We start from the raw sequence: 20,316 nt of genomic DNA on the forward strand, positions 1-20,316 counted from the left end.
AATATACTGTTGAGCTGTCTAATGGTTAAAGTCAAAAGTCATACAGGGGTCATGGGTCATTATGAGACAATCGACATGAGCCACAGCATTGCTTGCTGTTATTGTGGTCTAAGGGGCTGTGCAATAATTATGAGCCCGGGGAGGGTAAATTTGAGGGGGGCGAGAAAATGTTGGCGAGCCGAAGGGGGGGCAGGCAATTTTGGCCAGCCGAGAGGGGGCAAGCGATTTTGGTGGGCCGTTTACAACAAGGCTCATTATTCCGAAGGGTCATTACTCCAAAGGTTCATTATTCCGAATTTAAAACTAGGCTCTTTTATTCCGAATTTAAAATAAGGCTCGTTATACAACGGTCATTTCCTATACATGTCCTATACCACCTGGTTCTTTAAAATAGATAGATAGCGCCATCATCCCTTTAAAAGCCTTTTACATTACACAAGTATGAATTATTTACAAAAACAAATAGTTTGTTTATTGTGTTACAATGCTTAATCTGTACAGGTAGAATGGTTAGGGGGAATTCCCTAATTGGTAGTGGTGGTGGTACATGGTGAGAATATTAAGGCTATAATCCGTCTGTCGTGCGTTGACATGCAGCATTCGTCATCACACGGAATATTATCATTATGTCGGATTCATTTGACATCGGTGCATGGCAATGCCACGTTGACGGTCATGACCCCCAAAAAATCGGATTCCCCCTTAAAACGTCCAATCCTATCTAGCGTAAATATCGTACGGTCCCTTATGTTACAACATATTGCTGTTATATAGAGGTGATAAACCCTATCCTACAATTATTATAGTTTATTTGAATGAATGCATTATCGAAAACACCACCCAGTCAGAGTTGGATCCCGGAGTTGGATTCACTTCCGTGGGTGTATACGCGAGCGTTGGTCGCGTATTGTACTACGGGCATTTGGCATGTTATGCTCAGTCAATTACTGTCTCTGTTTTCGTGGTTTGCCTCTGCCACCACCTCCACCACTGCCTTGTCTCCTAGTAGTTGTAGGTGATGTTGTCTTTGGCGAAGTTGGTCTTGGTGTAGTCTCTGTGCATTCGCCTTCAACAAATGTTATACGACCTTCTACGTATCGGTTTATGGGAGTAAAACGCGCGATGTAATCTGCCAACACATCTTCTCCTAGATCACCTGTTGTATATTGAAAACAATAAATTCAATATTGTGCGCGTGAATGAGTAATTACGTGTGGGTGTGTGCGGTATGTGCGCGTGTGAGGGAAGTGCGTATATTGTGTTTTGTTGCGCTCACAAGTCATAACCAGTGATTACATCATTATTGCCTTCAAAACTGTGCCTACCAGGGAACGTATAATAATAATAATAATAATAATAATAATAATAATAATAATAATATAAGATAAATAAACGCACTATGCAAAGCCTCTAGGCGCTGAACATAATTACGGAAAAAGATCAACTTAAACCAAGGGTTATGCGATGGTGCGCTTCTTGTCTTACGAATGAAGTGCCGATTGTTTCATAACGTGATTTAACAGGGCAATCAGACCCCCATATATGTGTTTATAAATAAGCACAAGTACACGCGCTACAAGTACCGAACTGCTTTTGCTGGTATCGCTTATCAACGTTGACAGCATTTATTTAAAAACTTCATCAACAATATCAATATCACAGTATTCTACAGATGTCACATGTGCTGCCTTTGTATTCACTTACCAGCAACATAATTTTCACCTTCATTTGTAACAACCTCATAGCCATTACCACCCTCGCCTATAAATGACGGCATGATGACTTTATACACTTTGTCGTCATCGAGAGGCTCATAGTAAGACTGTAAGCAACCAAGATACTTCAATACTTGAACATCAACAACTCGTCCATCGTATGGTTCTTGGCATAGGTCATAGGTTACTTTCAATCCTAAAACAGATTAAAGAATATATTATACAAATATCACCTGCCCATGAATGTGATTGATTGGGTATTACATTATTCTTTCAAGATTCACGATTTCACACCACCAAAAAGTATTATATGGTTGTGCGCCCTGAATGCATTTCTCAGAAAAACCGATAGATGGCCTAAAGTAAGCATTAAATTGAGCAGAAATTTGCATAACTTTGGCTAAATTTGGATAGGTCATGATAAGTAATATCAAATCCTGAAAATGTGCCTCAGATGGGAGAGATCGAGTATTTTTTAATGATTTTAGCAGCCTTTTCTATACAGAAACACTGGCATGATTTTGGATGTCGTGCCAGTAGTAAAAAATAATGACGGTCAACCTATATTTTTCCCAGTCAGAGGGATCAGGCTAGGGTGTTTTCTTGAGGCAAATTTAGTACATATCTCTATGGAGATTTATTTGGTGGTGTGAGATCTGCAAAGTTAAACATTAAGAGTTAAATTCGGGTAAACTAATAGTGTAAAGATATATTCACCGCGTGAATATATCTTTCCAACATTACACAATAAACAAAAAAGAGGGAATGTTACAATAAAAAGGCATTTCGTGATCCACAGCCTCATCACCCACTTTTCTCAAAATAAAATTGAGATTTTTATATCACTGGGTACCTCTGGCTACATAATGTTTATGTACAAAATATTTCTTGCAGATCAATTCGTTTAGCAAAGATATCGTGAAATTTGAATTTCGTTCTGGATATGTACTGAAAAATGTCATAAAAAGAAGATGCTAGGATCACGAAATATTCCTTTAAGTTATTACACCAAACGTTGACTATTACGTAATGAACCATACCAGCTACTTGAAGAAACCATCCTGAAAGGAACCTACTCCGGCAGATACTGCTTGTTCCAACATCTCCCTTACATATCGGCCTTCTAACTCAACAGAGTCAAATGTATTACTGAAAGGTAATACTGCTTTGATGTCACTCTCATAATAAATATCACCTGAAGAGGGTAGTAAAAACAACAAATAAAATAAAAACAATAAAAACAGCAAGCTAGTGGCCATAGCTTTGCATTTAACATGTAGAGTCACTTTACAGGAATTAAAATGGTATATGGTTTGCGGACGGCGTAGAAAGCAATACCGATATCCAATTTTTGATTGATCATTCAGTGAGTTTATATATAAGCATAATTGGATCAGGGAAACGACATCCGCATGCAGCACCTCGTGCCGTCGGTATCGCCGGTATCGGCGACGTAACTTGTGTTGTTACTTAGGTTGCATCTTCATATTATATTCTGATTCAGTTTCCTCCCATACCAAGATATTCAATAAGTGTCCGCATTATTTTGAGACTATTTTTAATCTTCCTTGCATAAATTTACATAAGAAAATTGTACCATATGGTCCAGGTATGGCATACCTTCGTTAATGTTATCCCTGATCCCACCTCCATTCATGAACGCAATTATTGAAGCGTTTAGCGCTTCTTCTTCTGTCAATGACTCCAAACACTTCCAAATCATGGCATCGGCGAGTAGATTACCAAGATTACACTCCTGTTGACGGCATGGTATTATAGGGTTGTTCCTTGGTGTACCTCCACCTTCCAGGAAAACGTCAGCTCTTCCCACTATAACAGGATCATTAGGATTAGAGATTGGCTCAGCCCATTCCATGATCTCCTCAAGCAAAGGTGGATCTAAGTGTCATTTGATAGAAAAAAAGAACACGATGCCAAAAAAATATACTTAAAATCTTTGTTCACTTTGCCAACAGACAGCTCTACTACCCTGGGGAAAAATGACGGTGTGCATCATCCAGAAGTTTTATTCATGGCTATAAGGCGCTGCACTTTTATTCTGCATTCTGTTGTTATTTTGTAATGTTAGGTAGAATAACGTTTAAGATCTTATATTATCTACGTGTTTGATCCCGAAATGTCTTGTGGGATTCCAATGCTGTTAAAGTTCTCTTTATCTATTTACCTTGCTCAACATCTTTGTCCAGTAGAATTGGTCCACCATTAAAATCTTCGACCTTTCCCTCTTCGTCGAAGGTCACGTCAAGACGTCCCAAGTATTTCGCAGTATGGTATCCATGTACAATAAGGACTTTCCCGTTCGGGTCATCATTAGGGGTAATTACTATGGGGTATGGTTCCAAATTGAAGTTTTCAGGCACGTCCACAGGTGGAGAACAGGACGTACAATCATCTAAATACATTGTGAAGGGAATCATAGAACGATTAGATTAGAATAAAAATATAGTTTAGATATAGGATTGAATGTCAAAGTTGAGTGATCACATAATTATTGGGCTATTCAAATTGAAATATACACCCCTTTGGAAGATTTTGGAAATATCTTCCACAGGGGGAGTATGAATTTCAAATTAAGTAGCTCCATTTGAATTTCGTGCACCCTCTGATATAGACCAGAATCTTCAACCGAGGGAGGATGAGATAACATGCTAATTCCATTTGAAATGCATACTCCCGTGGTGGAAGATATTTCTAAAATCTTCCACAGGGGGAATGTAGATTTCAACTGGAATAGCCCATTATACATTACAGGACACTTAGAAATTTATCCATTTGTACTTAATTTGTCCCTGAGATTATTATTTGTACATTATTTGTCCCTGTATATGCTTGTCATACAACCAGAGGCGCTAACTAAATTAGGAATAAGTTACTTCAGCTGCTTTTGTCCCAGAGGATGATTTAAGGAAGCCCCATCATGCACTGCAAACGTGTTATCAGCAGAGTTTCAACTGCCACTTTACTTTTCAAATCCCATTGAATTCTGTGCAAAAGACGTTGTTTAAGAATTGTGCGTGTGTCATTATTAGTTGGTCGATTTCAGATCTAAAGTGATGTATGCATGAAGGATAATTCACACCTTCTGTAGGTAACATAAAATGTGAAATCGACCAGCATTGTGAATGCGTTTTTATTGTAAATATATCAGTCCAAATTCAAATTTAACCATGGCCGTCAATGCACTGTGCGAGCAGCAGTCGTGTCATGTTCACTCACACAGCTGTGCTAACCGCAAGTCAACACAGTGGCGTGGTGGGAAGTGCTTAAATCATCCTCTGCTTTTGTCCCATCCGGACTTCCGGGAAGCGACTTTTGTTTGTCATGTTGGACTCTTTTAGGATGCAGAATGATTAATGATTTATTTCCGGTAAGGCTTTTGTCATATCGTCCGTCCAATTTACCTGTTGATTAACAACCATTTTGCCCTGATTTTGCTCGATAAACAGCAAGTTACCGCTTCGGTCTGTTTCTACAGAAAACGAGGTTTCCGTTGACGTTGAAAAGGCGTTGCAAAAAGGCGTTGGAGGCTGTTTTCCATATCGTTTCCATAACGGTATTTGGCTCTGTAGAAACACGCTCAAAGTTATTTGCCTTTGTCATTATAATTCGCGATGTTTTATTTGTTCATTTTTCGTTAAGTAAGTCAAATCTTATCAGTGCTTTGATTGACTTGACTTAACATATGTGTACATATGTGTACACCTTGGCATCGAATGCTTACCATCATACTGGTATATATCCAATCCACCAATCACGATGATATCAACACCAGAAATGGTACGAGCAATCTCAGCAACTTCAGTCTCCTCTACACCAGATCCGGAAGACTGACCGAGAACAATGATCTTGTTGACGCCCATTGATGTCAATGCGTCCACTTCTGTTTGGATGGCCTCGATTGGATCATCCAAGACGTTCGCTGTAAGAGATTAATAATGTAAGCATCAGCTCTACTACTTTAAATGCCAAGATACGTGGTTCTCACGTCCATACGTTCATAAAATAAGATACTGATTGCATTCTATAATGAACTGCCCAAGTCGTTTTTGTAAACACGTATTTCTTTGATATGATTAAATTAGATGATTAAAATAAAAATCATTTTAAAATGGAGAGCTTGGCCATATATTACCCAAACTTAATACAAAGAACACATTACACTACATGAACTGGCATTGCAGTAGGCCTACTCGGTTATGTGAAGTCAGCACTGGTCCCTTATAAGCGAGTGGCAAGTATCATATACTTTGGTATTAAAATCTCTTATTCTGTCATGTGAAAGTTCAATAACCACAACAATTATTCTTTCACACTGTCTTGTTCCATGCCCAAGGACAAAATAAATGGCATGTGGCGAAATTTATCTTGAAAACTAAAGCAAGTACCATATGTTACACTATGAACTTGTCAAGACCCATTGAAACTCATTATCCTAGGTCAAAAAACAGACGATGACTGCCCATTGAATTGCTATGAACGTAGATGCCTTCTGAACGTTAAGGGGTCGGTCTGTATTGTCTCAAATATCTCCGAAATGGGAGAAAACTGCCATGTTTGCTGTGAAATTTTGCCTAGCAATATCTATCTCAGGTGCAAAATTTATGGTGCACATGAAAGAATGAAGTCTTTAGATTAATATTTTAGCAATCTTAATATTATTAGTTGATAGGAAATTCTTCAAATATGCCTGTACATATAACGACGCATAACAGCCCACGCAGTTTTTTATAGGTGAACTTTTTTCGAGCAGTCCGTGTTGGACGATGACCCTATCTTTTTGCCGAGGTATTTACAGGACCTTGAAATAAGAATTATGATAGATATTTGCGACTTCGGAATGCAACGAAGGCATGTTTGAAGCTCGTCAATACACAAAATACTACCTGATTTTACACTCTCGTCGACCACTGTCTGGGGCATGTTATTTTGTTACTCTAAATTCAACAAAATTCCAATTTTTCAGGCAAAAAGACTTCTAGAGATACCATCCTACATGTCCATGTTCGATTTATGGTAATACAATTAACCAATTTTTAAATATCAATTTGTTTAGATTCACGGAAGCCATATTTTGTACATTTTCGACAGTAACGAGTTAACGCCAATTTTGGTACAAATTTGTCAGTTTTGCCAAAGTTATTTATCCGGTTAACTAACGAATACCAAGGTTCATAGGCGAGCTATAGCGCTATGTTATTTAACCACTTTTACTTACGATTATTTTCATGATTCCGTTTGAGAACAAATTAATATAATTCCTTATGGGTCTCCAACTTCCCCTGTCTTCAAGCTTCTTCACACGACTATAATTGAGACCGAATTGAAAAGACTAGTTTGCGTATGACGTCCTGTCAACCAGACCAAAAATGCCGTACTGCGCAGGTCAGTAACCAATCACGTCTCGCCTTTGCCCTGACGTCAGACGCAAACTAGTCTTTTTTAATTCGGTCTTCAATTATAGCCATGTTTTATGGAGTGTTGCCAGACAAGTCAAAAGCAAATTGGGACAAATCGGCACTAAATATGGCCCGTAACTACACTCAATATATCACCCAAATGTCCATGTTATTTAGGGTACAATGTTAATGTAAATAAATTGTAATATACAATATTATTTTAAAACAGTGTTTAAAATGTTCTAAGGTGCGTATGCGCGATTCTTTCTTCCGTTTGAGTTTTAGTGTATATACCTATAATGTATTGACAATCAATTCATAAGAAGCCCAAAGTTAATACCAACACTGCAGCGCTGGCAATACGACCAATTCTGTAAAACGATATGACATGAAATCGTTCCGCTTGATTTATCAGGTCTATAAAGGTGACAAAGGAACAGGTCTCTAGTTTGATTCCACAACCATTCAAACCGATCTCATGTTTTATTGTATTATCATGTATTAAAATGAGGATGGCTATGTCATAAATAGACCGGAACAATATAACCGTATACTACCACCTGTATTGAAGGACAGTTCTAAGATACAGGGTGTTCCAGAATGATCTATACCGTGTTTGAAAAATTAATCAAAAATGTATTTAATTTTAGTACCGGTACATGGAATACAATGACATAAATGTCACCCACTTATTGTGTTATTTTCATTGCAAAAACTTGATTCGTTTTGGCGTGATATTGATATTCTTAAAACTGGACAAAAATTGCACGTATGTAACTTACAGCACAGGCTTCATAAGCACAAGACATTGCTGCTTCATCACTATCGCCCAGACGTAGACCTAGGCCTACTTTGCAATATATATAGTGTAGAAATCATTCAGTTGTCAAAGGAGATACACCAAATTTGGCACAAATGTAGAGCTTGAAACACTGAATAATTCTTAATATTGATTTAAGTGACCTTTTTCATGTGTTTTCAATATTAGTCCCGATATTTTTGCTGAATTAAAAAAAAAAATTGCGATAAATTTTACGCCAAAAATGTAATTCTTATAGAGGATATAACTTGTTCAAGAAAAACTTGCTGCAAATGTAATCTTCACCTTTTCCTAGTTGTGTGTTTGCCAATATACATAAATACATGCTGTGGCACAAGGACGAATCTTCTCTATAATATTTTTATAATAGGCCCCTAAATCAATCTCTGCCGGCATTTCAAATGATGAAACTCACACACCGCAATCATTATTTTCGAAACTGCCGCCAAAGACGACACATGCAGTATTAGGTAAATCAAGCTTAACAAATCCTTTATACCATGCATGCTAGTAATCGATAGATCATAACAAAATTAGCTGCAAAACTTTTTCCAAATAACTTTGTGCTGAACGGTCATTCATTATTTTCATAATAGATTGTATTGTCAAAACTTAAACTTCACCATTGTACGCAATATTCTGTAATTTCTTTTAGAAACATTCGATCTTTAAAATCTTAAATTACCAAAAAAGCTAAATATAGGGGCCTATGTAATATTTAGAACTCAAAACAATACGACTGATAACAATGCTACCTACAAAATTCAACTTTCCCGGTATGGATCTTTCTGGGACACCCATCCAGCTTAAGATGACAGCGAGACAGGATTCTCTAGATCGATTACACGGCCATTCATACCTATTACCTGTTTTAGGAACAAACCAAAAATCGATGACGTCTTATAAACGAAACCAGTTTCGTTTAAGGGGTAGGGGGTAAAAATACTCGATTACGTTTGTACAAAAACATCGGTCTGAAGAATGTTTCATTATTATTATTATGTCAAAATTTCCAACATTTCATTATTACGTTTCTGGCATGGAGGGAGGGGGTCGGCTGAGAAACGAAACTAGTTACGTTTATTGGAAGTCATCGATCTGTTGGTTTGTTCCCTTATTGTAACCTTATAGAGGCCAGACTTTTATTTGAATGATAATGGCTCTGTCACGCCGTACTGATTACCCTCTGTACGGAATGTTACATCACAATCTTGATCGACTTGACAACAGGTACACCCCGGTACAAATAATTGTAAATGGTGGAAAGTCGTATTTATGACAAAATGATTAAAAAGTGATACTTTTAGGTATTATTCTGTTAGTTTCTGTTTGGCAAATCATAAATACTCACGTGTTTTGGTCAAAATGGCAATAATCTTTTTTCTACCCCTACCCACCTGAAATAGCTAAACACAACCCTTAAGATAATAAAAATAGTTATAGATGATCAGATTGATTGGTCTAAGTATGTACGATCCATGATTCATAATCTCATTAATAAACGCGATGCGTGCGATCCAATCATATTTTATTATTTGTGAAAACGCGAACGCAAATCGAGGTCATTAATATCTCACAATTGACCGCAAAATGCGTAATTGTTCCAATGTCGCACACAATTGACTTCTGCGTGCGCCGTATTGTGCGTCCAACGAACTGGGTGCGCGCTGGCTGCCGTATTTGGATTGCGCGCTACCAAGTATTTGCACAGATTCTGATACGCACTTTTGTTATTGGTCGTTTTGTTTTAGCCTGATCGATTTTGGGAAAGGGAAGATGTAAGAATTATTTATTTTTACAAACTTTTGAGGAAAATTTTGTGTTATTTTGTAAAGTTAAAAGATCAAAGTGACGGTTATGAATGAGGTTAATAACTTTGCATCGGTTATATGTCGGGCATTGTATCTAAACATTTTGCTTTGGACCTCGGAATATCCCTCGGGGCTGCGCCCCTCGGGATATTCCTCGGTTCCAAACGCACAATGTTTAGATTCTTCACAATGCCCTACAAATAACCGATGCGCAGTTATCAACCTCTAATTAATGTCTCGCCAATTTTCCTACTCACCAATATTTCCCATTCCATTGAACGCTTGTGACCCATAGCCAATGACACCAACTCGCTCATCACCAAACATCTTCACAGCACTCTTACCAATGCGTCTCTGTAAGGCTGGTGCCGTTGTAGAATTGAAGTTGGCACTTAGTACGTCGAAAGTTGCTTCATCTAAGAAGATTCCCAGGAAAGCTGGACCAAGAAGAAACTCTTGATTTCCTAGCGTCTGTAAAAATTATGTTATTTGATCAGTGAGCGAACGGTGGTGATACTTTACTGTCATCATACGAAAAATAACGGGTCGAAAATTGAAAGGAACTGAAGCTATATCTCCATTCTTATTTATGAGGCCGGTCTCATAGATAACTTTTCAGGTTGGCCCCTGTTGAAAAGTATACAGGACACATGCCAGCTATTATATGTGAGAAATGCCACGGGTCCGCAAAAATGTTTATAATCTGGTAAGACGTTTTGGGCAATTTAGTGAAAAATCGGTATTTTCAAATCAAATCAGAAATAATGGCAGTTGGACATTATTTGTTAATACATGCACAGACAAAGTTTTCTCTGGTTTCAGTGCCGGCAGATTATACGATTTACTGTTACACTTTGATTTGGATCACCCAGTTTACTGATTTCAAAATGGCTGCCAAATCCCATTAAATTACGTGTTAAGGCTTAAAACATGTACAAATTAATGCAAACTATTAATACAAAATATTATCGTTGTAAAGATGTCGAACACCATCATACTGGCGGGCTCCTTTGTTCAAAGGAAAAGTTAAAAATGCAGCACACTGATGCGTTATATGCACATGATAAATTTGTATTTAAACTCTACAGAAAACAACTATTGCTTAAATGGGCTAATTATGCAAATGTTTTATATTGCAATTCTGGTAGTATTAAAATTTGTATGCATTTTTACAACATTTGGTTGCTAAAACGACCAGCTAAGTTTTGGTTTTTAATTAAAAATTATATTTTTCACCTTTGGCATACTTCATTGTTCATAGTATTAAAATAAATGCGGGTCTAACAATGTTGATGCTCGAATTAGCAACATGGAAAATATCGGAATTGAATAGGATAGTTGTTGAATCTTGACAAGCATGTCAAGACAGCCAGCATTGATAGAGTTAGGGCTTCTAGGCCGTTGTCTGAGACAGATCCCATATGTCTGAAGTTACTCTTAATGTAGTAGACCATCATGAAACTTGATAAAAATGTTAGGGTAGACTTTGCGCAACCCAACAATAAACTCCGCTAGAGGGTGCTTTCAAAACGACTGTCAAATCCCATTGAATTACCTGTTAAGGCTCAAATAAAAAATGTACATGTTATGCCGCTTTCAATATTGCATTAGGTGATATGCTATGGGAAACCATATTGCGTTTTTGGCTACATCCTGACGGATTCATACAAGCTGAAGCTGAGCCTTAAATACTCTGGAATTTGCAGAACTTGCAACGCGGAAAGCTTTTTTTCCAGCAAATGTACCTAATATTAGCACATTTTGCACAGTTCCATTAAAGGGCAGGTCTATTGCAAAAACAACATCATATCATTGGCAAGCTAATATTATAAGGACAATGAAAATGACTCCTTTTTTGAGAAAATAAGACGTGTAAAATTCCGCAAATACCAACTTAAGCGGTGAGTTCCTTCGAACGAGACAGATTTGGCCTAGAAAAAAGGTGACGCCATGAAATGAGATGTGCCCGCTTTGAGAAAAGGGACTATAAACGCTCTCAATGGACAGAACGTATACTGTTGTCGTTCACAGAAAAAAACTGTAAATTAAGTAAATTTAATGGTTTTAAACATATGGATAAAATCAGCCGCTTCTTTAAAAAAAAAAAATATATTAGTAAATTGTGATATTACAATTCATATGTATATCAATATCATGAGAAATATTAGGCCTAAAAAATAAATAAATAATTTGAGCTTAGAATTTCATCGTGATCCATCTGTGACTAGCATATAAACCGTGTTAAGTCCACAAACTCATGTATCTGATTTCCCTGTGCGATATTCAGTTGGATGAAATATTACAAATCAAACGCAATACTGGGTGAGCTTTGTTTCCGAAATGAGAACAATAGTCTGCATATTGTTATGCAGCATTGTTATGGTAAATAATAGTATAACTCATTGCTGCTAATGTCAAACTTGTCACACAAGTAAATGAGAGCATGATGTAGTGTCCGCTTCATTTACTTACGTTATAGCCCGCTGCCTTGAAAATTAATTTTGCTTCAAACGGGGGAAGAACACGTACGAGCCTGAATTTACCCACACAATTTCTCTTTTTTCAGGAGAAATACGCATAAAAAAAGATGCAACGAGTGTCAACTTGTAATGTAATAATAATTATTCTCTTCGAATAGAGATAAACTTGTTTTTGCAATAGACCTGACCTTTAAAACGCGCTTAGAAACTGGTCTGAGAGCCATATCTGGCATAAGCAATTCCTCAACCTCTACAAACCCAGAGTTAGATTCAGTACTCGGGGGTCAGGAGACAAAAAGGAGACCTCATGTAGCATGGCTAGATGGAGTAGCTTATCCAAACAGAACCCTTTGTTATGATGGTAGATATAGTTCCTCAGTTGCATGGTCCATCGTTTTGCATGGAGTTGAGGTGCCATGCCATCTTTTTGGACTTGTACCAGATATTCCTCAGTTGTAGTCAAGGGCGGCAATCCGAAGTTGTTTGTGCAGCCGCGGATCCAGAGAGAAAAAAATACGGGGGTGGGGGCGCAAAATACATGAGATTTCTAGAGGGCGACGAACTATAATGTAATAATAATTATTCTCTTCGAATAGAGATTAGCTTGTTTTTGCAATAGACCTGACCTTTAAAACGCGCTTAGAAACTGGTCTGAGAGCCATATCTGGCATAAGCAATTCCTCAACCTCTACAAACCCAGAGTTAGATTCAGTACTCGGGGGTCAGGAGACAAAAGGAGACCTCATGTAGCATGGCTAGATGGAGTAGCTTATCCAAACAGAACCCTTTGTTATGATGGTAGATATAGTTCAGTTGTAGTCAAGGGCGGCAATCCGAAGTTGTTTTTGCAGCCGCGGATCCAGAGAGAAAAAAATACGGGGGGCACAAAATACATGCGATTTCTAGAGGGCGACGAACTATATGGCCGCGAAGAAATCATGGCGTCAGCTTGCGCGACGCAGGGGGTGTCTGAGGGGGATGTGGCTCCTTCAGAAGTGAGAAACTTTTGCAAAATTAAGACCAAATTGAAGCCATTTGGTGGACCATTTTGACACTATTATTGTGTAAAATTTGAGTTTGAAAGAGCGGAAAATTTGTGAAATGACCATAACGGCTATTTCCTATTCGTGGACAAGTTTTCAATATTATAATGTAACGGCTCATTTCCTATTCGTGGACAAGTTTTCAATTATTATAATTGTATAAATTTAATTGCTTGCGCGACGCAGGGGGTGTCTGAGGGGGATGTGCCCCCTCAGAAGTAAGAAACTTTTGCAAAATGAAGACCTAATTGAAGCCATTTGGTGGACCATTTTGACATTATTATTGTGTGAAATTTGAGTTTTAAAGAGCGGAAAATTTGTGAAATGACCATGCCGGCTCATTTCACATTCGTGGACAAGTTTTCAATATTATTGTATAAATTAAATTTCTCTCCTTTCCCCTTTTCTCGTTTTTACGGGGGGCGCGCGCCCCATCTTTCCTACTTTTGCTTTTTTTCGGGGGGCGCGCGCCCCCTCCGCTCCCCCCTGGATCCGCCCCTGTTGTGTTTGTGTGTGTGTGTGTGGGGGGGGGGGGGGTTAGAAGTTTTGTTAAATATGACTGAGAAGGTAACTGAGGGGGGGGGGATGGATGTGACAAATTAACAAATGAGCGCGAAATAAAAGCATTTGGTTGACACCTTTTACACAATTATTATGTAAAATTTTAGTTGGAAAAAAATTGCAAAAATGTTCAATATGAAGGTCCAAGTTGTTTGCAGTTCATTTCTACTGGCGAGCAAAGCGTGCAAAATGTGCAATTATACACTATTGTGTGGGGTGGGTGCGGTGATTGTGTTGTGGAGTACACGCGCATGTTAACATGACAATTGCTCCATCAAGGATAAAATAGGAAATAAAGAAGAAAATAAAAGTAAATTGGCATTTGGCACCCAAATAGGATCATTTAATAAACACATTACAGTAAAACCTCGTCTACAAGCATATAGTGTGTTTTTGATGAAAGCTAAATTCAAACGAGACAGCCGTAAATATGCCAATACAATATATTGGTCTTACAATAGTATTTGTTTATATATGTTTGTATCGGTAATTCATTTGCTCAAAATCCATAATATTATAATTTTGTCGATGGATAGCGTCTAGATTAATTTAGCTGTCATCAAAAGCACTATATATGCTTGTAGACGAGATTTTACGGTATGTTGTTTATTGCTCAAAAACTCTGTCCTGAAGTTAAAATTAGGAAACAGAGATTGCTTTTTACTGCATTTATAGTACACTTTTTGTAAGAGGCAAAATTGGTCTTACTCCAAAGTAAATGGCAGTATCCATAAGTGATTACTGTGTTTTGTACAACCTGGAGTGCAAAATTAATCTGCTTTACATCAGGAAGTTATAATACATGATCAATTGTTCAGCTTACCATCGCATCATATCCCAGTTGGTTCATAAAATAAGAAGTCGCTCTTCCTTTATAATGATCAAACCACGTTGGTAATCCACCTGTAAACGGATTTCCTGAATCCAGCAGACACACATTGATATCATCTCCTTCATTGCGGACTCCATTAATGGCAGTGCCACGTCGAGCAACTCCTCCAAAACATTCCCCATTTTGGTTTTCCTCAGGACTACATTCATCTCCGGAGGAATCAAACTGTTCAAAGGAAGATATTACGCCGAACGTGTGTAGGATAGTAAGGTTGAAGTCTTGGCGGGCATTGCAAGCCACGATTAGCCCAACGATGAGAAAGATAAACGGAGTCTGCATGGCTGACAGAGTCACAGACTTGCCTGACCTGTTGTGATATAACACAGATTAACAGCAACCCATATATTAGGGACGCACCATTGAATTCAGGGGGATGTTGGAAATTGTGATGAGTGCAATTTTCTTTACACTAGGTGTTTGGCCGTTTAAAAAAATATTCATGTATTATTGTATTCACAGTTACATTCTAGATAAAACTTAAGTAAAAAGAAACAGAGCATCAAAATGAGCCACGTGGAACTCAATATTCAAGATTAGCAGCAACCCATATATTAGGGACGCACTATTGAATTCAGGGGGATGTTGGAAATTGTGATGAGTGCAATTTTCTTTACACTAGGTGTTTGGCCGTTTAAAAAAAATGTTCATGTATTATTGTATTCACAGTTACATTGTAGATAAAACTTAAGTAAAAAGAAACAGAGCATCAAAATGAGCCACGTGGAACTCAATATTCAGGATTAACAGCAACCCATATATTAGGGACGCACTATTGAATTCAGGGGGATGTTGGAAATTGTGATGAGTGCAATTTTCTTTACACTAGGTGTTTGGCCGTTTAAAAAAAATGTTCATGTATTATTGTATTCACAGTTACATTCTAGATAAAACTTACGTAAAAAGAAACAGAGCACCAAAATGAGCCACGTGGAACTCAATATTCAGGATTAACAGCAACCCATATATTAGGGACGCACCATTGAATTCAGGGGGATGTTGGAAATTGTGATGAGTGCAATTTTCTTTACACTAGGTGTTTGGCCGTTTAAAAAATGTTCATGTATTATTGTATTCACAGTTACATTCTAGATAAAACTTACGTAAAAAGAAACAGAGCACCAAAATGAGCCACGTGGAACTCAATATTCAGGATTAACAGCAACCCATATATTAGGGACGCACCATTGAATTCAGGGGGATGTTGGACATTGTGATGAGTGCAATTTTCTTTACACTAGGTGTTTGGCCGTTTAAAAAAATGTTCATGTATTATTGTATTCACAGTTACATTCTAGATAAAACTTACGTAAAAAGAAACAGAGCACCAAAATGAGCCACGTGGAACTCAATATTCAGGATTAACAGCAACCCATATATTAGGGACGCACTATTGAATTCAGGGGGATGTTGGAAATTGTGATGAGTGCAATTTTCTTTACACTAGGTGTTTGGCCGTTTAAAAAAAAGTTCATGTATTATTGTATTCACAGTTACATTGTAGATAAAACTTAAGTAAAAAGAAACAGAGCATCAAAATGAGCCACGTGGAACTCAATATTCAGGATTAACAGCAACCCATATATTAGGGACGCACTATTGAATTCAGGGGGATGTTGGAAATTGTGATGAGTGCAATTTTCTTTACACTAGGTGTTTGGCCGTTTAAAAAAAAGTTCATGTATTATTGTATTCACAGTTACATTGTAGATAAAACTTAAGTAAAAAGAAACAGAGCATCAAAATGAGCCACGTGGAACTCAATATTCAGGATTAACAGCAACCCATATATTAGGGACGCACTATTGAATTCAGGGGGATGTTGGAAATTGTGATGAGTGCAATTTTCTTTACACTAGGTGTTTGGCCGTTTAAAAAAAAAGTTCATGTATTATTGTATTCACAGTTACATTGTAGATAAAACTTAAGTAAAAAGAAACAGAGCATCAAAATGAGCCACGTGGAACTCAATATTCAGGATTAACAGCAACCCATATATTAGGGACGCACTATTGAATTCAGGGGGATGTTGGAAATTGTGATGAGTGCAATTTTCTTTACACTAGGTGTTTGGCCGTTTAAAAAAATGTTCATGTATTATTGTATTCACAGTTACATTCTAGATAAAACTTACGTAAAAAGAAACAGAGCACCAAAATGAGCCACGTGGAACTCAATATTCAGGATTAACAGCAACCCATATATTAGGGACGCACCATTGAATTCAGGGGATGTTGGAAATTGTGATGAGTGCAACTTTCTTTACACTAGGTGTTTGGCCGTTTAAAAAATGTTCATGTATTATTGTATTCACAGTTACATTCTAGATAAAACTTACGTAAAAAGAAACAGAGCACCAAAATGAGCCACGTGGAACTCAATATTCAGGATTAACAGCAACCCATATATTAGGGACGCACTATTGAATTCAGGGGGATGTTGGACATTGTGATGAGTGCAATTTTCTTTACACTAGGTGTTTGGCCTTTAAAAAAAATGTTCATGTATTATTGTATTCACAGTTACATTCTAGATAAAACTTAAGTAAAAGAAACAGAGCATCAAAATGAGCCACGTGGAACTCAATATTCAGGATTAACAGCAACCCATATATTAGGGACGCACCATTGAATTCAGGGGGATGTTGGAAATTGTGATGAGTGCAACTTTCTTTACACTAGGTGTTTGGCCGTTTAAAAAAATGTTCATGTATTATTGTATTCACAGTTACATTCTAGATAAAACTTACGTAAAAAGAAACAGAGCACCAAAATGAGCCACGTGGAACTCAATATTCCAGGATTAACAGCAACCCATATATTAGGGACGCACCATTGAATTCAGGGGGATGTTGGAAATTGTGATGAGTGCAATTTTCTTTACACTAGGTGTTTGGCCGTTTAAAAAAATATTCATGTATTATTGTATTCACAGTTACATTCTAGATAAAACTTAAGTAAAAAGAAACAGAGCATCAAAATGAGCCACGTGGAACTCAATATTCAAGATTAACAGCAACCCATATATTAGGGACGCACTATTGAATTCAGGGGGATGTTGGAAATTGTGATGAGTGCAATTTTCTTTACACTAGGTGTTTGGCCGTTTAAAAAAAATGTTCATGTATTATTGTATTCACAGTTACATTGTAGATAAAACTTAAGTAAAAAGAAACAGAGCATCAAAATGAGCCACGTGGAACTCAATATTCAGGATTAACAGCGACCCATATATTAGGGACGCACCATTGAATTCAGGGGGATGTTGGAAATTGTGATGAGTGCAACTTTCTTTACACTAGGTGTTTGGCCGTTTTAAAAAATGTTCATGTATTATTGTATTCACAGTTACATTGTAGATAAAACTTAAGTAAAAAGAAACAGAGCATCAAAATGAGCCACGTGGAACTCAATATTCAGGATTAACAGCAACCCATATATTAGGGACGCACTATTGAATTCAGGGGGATGTTGGAAATTGTGATGAGTGCAATTTTCTTTACACTAGGTGTTTGGCCGTTTAAAAAATCAAAATGAGCCACGTGGAAGTCAATGAATAAGTAACTTTGAAATATATGAGCAGGTTAAAACATAAAGTGTTATTGGTGATATTGACAAACTTATTGCAACAATTTAAATCCTTTTCATTGAAGTTAAAAGTTAAAAGTTAAAAGTTTGGGCTGCCATATGAAGACCTGAGCGCAAGAAGACCGTAAGTCCACTTTGCCCCTCAACATGTATACACTAAAGTTGCGTATAGTTTCGTATAGTGTGGTAATGTTTTATACATGTTCAGGGGCCAAAACAAAAGAACATGTATTAAACATTATAAAACCCTAAGAAACTGTACGTAACTTTAGTGCATACATGTTGAGGGACAAAGTGGACTTACGGTCTTCTTGCGCTCAGGTCTGCATATAATAAATACTTGTCTCAGGCCGGTCTTACTTGACTTTGATTGAGATTATAGGAGACCGAGACCGGGTAGAAGACCAGGACCAGCAGGTTCGAGACCGAGACCACCGAGACCGACACCAGACCGTTTTTTGTGGTCTGCAAAGTGTTAATGGAACATGCAAATGTTATTAATTAACCTCGTCTACATCAGTGTCTCAGACTGCAGCAGAAGAATTTCATTTGCAGTGTGACCAACAACCCACTTGACCTATTTTCTGGAATCAGCTATTAAACATTAATAATCCAATATTAACATTCGTAGTAGAGTATAATTATAATATCCATTTCCCAATACGATACATTGATGTTTTGTAGAGAATGAATGTTAGACAAAATGTTCTTTTGTATTTTGTATGTCAACGGAAAAGTAAACTTTTTGACTGGGATCCTCCAACACTGTTGAACTTCTCTTCGGCCCCATTCCAATTGTTCATACAAAAAATGGAATAAGGGGTAGTTTTTGGACAGGAAATGTGAACGAGTTGAGTGTAATTATAGTTGCAACCGTACTGGTAATTACCTTTCCATTTGGTTAATGAGTTAATGTATCGTAAACGGGAAGATAGTAAAAGTGTATTTACGAAGTTTTTTTATAATTATACTTGCAGCTTTTGATTGCTAATCATTAAATATACGTCTTAGATTCAAAAGCATTAATTAATAATGATAGCCACAATAATACAGTTCGCATAATACTACACCATCCTGCGCCTTTCATACATTTAACTACTTTGAAGCCACTCCCCATGATCCCTCCAAAGAAACGGCACTCCACCACATAAACCCCAATTATGCCAATACGTTCACCATAATATGTACAACTTACTTCACAAATCAAGATTAAGTAGTTAATTATCACTATTTCTTCTTCAAAATGGCGGCAGATATGAGTGTACAGATATACATGTAGCAAAAACTAGTTTTGCACTACATGGGAATGCCGAAAGTGTATGCGATGCATAAATGAGTAACAATACAAACAGTCTCAAAATTCCCCGCTTTATGTATGACACTATATTATTATTAAAGTTCATGGCCATTACTGTAGAATGAGGCCATCGAACCATCATATAATTCGTGTATCTGTTATCGCCCACCACTTATGTTTACGTCTATAATCAAAATGGCGCTTACATGATTATAGAAGATTATCAAGAGAAGTTAATAAATTGATCCTTAGCATCATATGTTATAAAAGACCATCCGAGTTACGTCATTGTGTCAGTCGTAGAGGAGATTTTCAAGATTCCCCGCAATGGCTTTTGACGCCGGTGCCAAGGAGATTAACGTAGTAAATGTATAAAGTCAGCGTACGCATAACAAGTGACAAATAATTATTGAAGAACGATGTCAAAATGATGATTACCTTCTTTATTTTTACGTGCTTGAAAGCGCTCTGGCGAGAATACGTTACGCCAATACACACAACTCTGTAGCTGCATAAATTATGTAAAATGCCAGTCCTTTTTAAATAAACACAACAAAAAAGAATATCCCCACAGACAAACACCCAGTAAATAATGTACTAAATACTAAAGTCTAAAATATTTGTTTCTGTTTTAGGCACACCACCATATGTTATAAACTTCAAATTGAAACTTATGAATCTACAATAAAGTAAAAT

The 20,316-nt window shown here is 37.2% G+C and overlaps 1 protein-coding gene across 1 annotated transcript; it reads right to left on the bottom strand.

Moving 5' to 3' along the window:
* Positions 1-244: 244 nt before the first annotated feature.
* On the bottom strand, positions 245-19,654 carry LOC140162945 (5'-nucleotidase-like). The gene is made up of 9 exons (XM_072186265.1): positions 19,519-19,654; positions 14,671-15,046; positions 10,021-10,234; positions 5,458-5,655; positions 3,901-4,128; positions 3,336-3,614; positions 2,756-2,910; positions 1,705-1,911; positions 245-1,156 (listed from the first exon to the last, which is right to left on the bottom strand). Exons 2-7 carry the CDS (start codon positions 15,016-15,018, stop codon positions 2,759-2,761), a joined length of 1,419 nt encoding a protein of 472 aa, XP_072042366.1. The 5' UTR covers positions 15,019-15,046; positions 19,519-19,654; the 3' UTR covers positions 245-1,156; positions 1,705-1,911; positions 2,756-2,758.
* Positions 19,655-20,316: the final 662 nt, after the last annotated feature.

This window comes from Amphiura filiformis, chromosome 10, assembly GCF_039555335.1.
Source record: "Amphiura filiformis chromosome 10, Afil_fr2py, whole genome shotgun sequence".
NCBI lineage: Eukaryota > Metazoa > Echinodermata > Ophiuroidea > Amphilepidida > Amphiuridae > Amphiura > Amphiura filiformis.

Coding starts and splice junctions, on each gene's coding strand:
- LOC140162945 (XM_072186265.1), bottom strand. CDS start 15,018: ATGCAGACTCCGTTTATCTTTCTCATCGTTGGGCTAATCGTGGCTTGC. Junction 4,129..5,457: donor GGATATATACCAGTATGATG/GTAAGCATTCGA, acceptor CAATGTATTTAG/ATGATTGTACGTCCTGTTCT. Junction 2,911..3,335: donor CAGGGATAACATTAACGAAG/GTATGCCATACC, acceptor TACCCTCTTCAG/GTGATATTTATTATGAGAGT.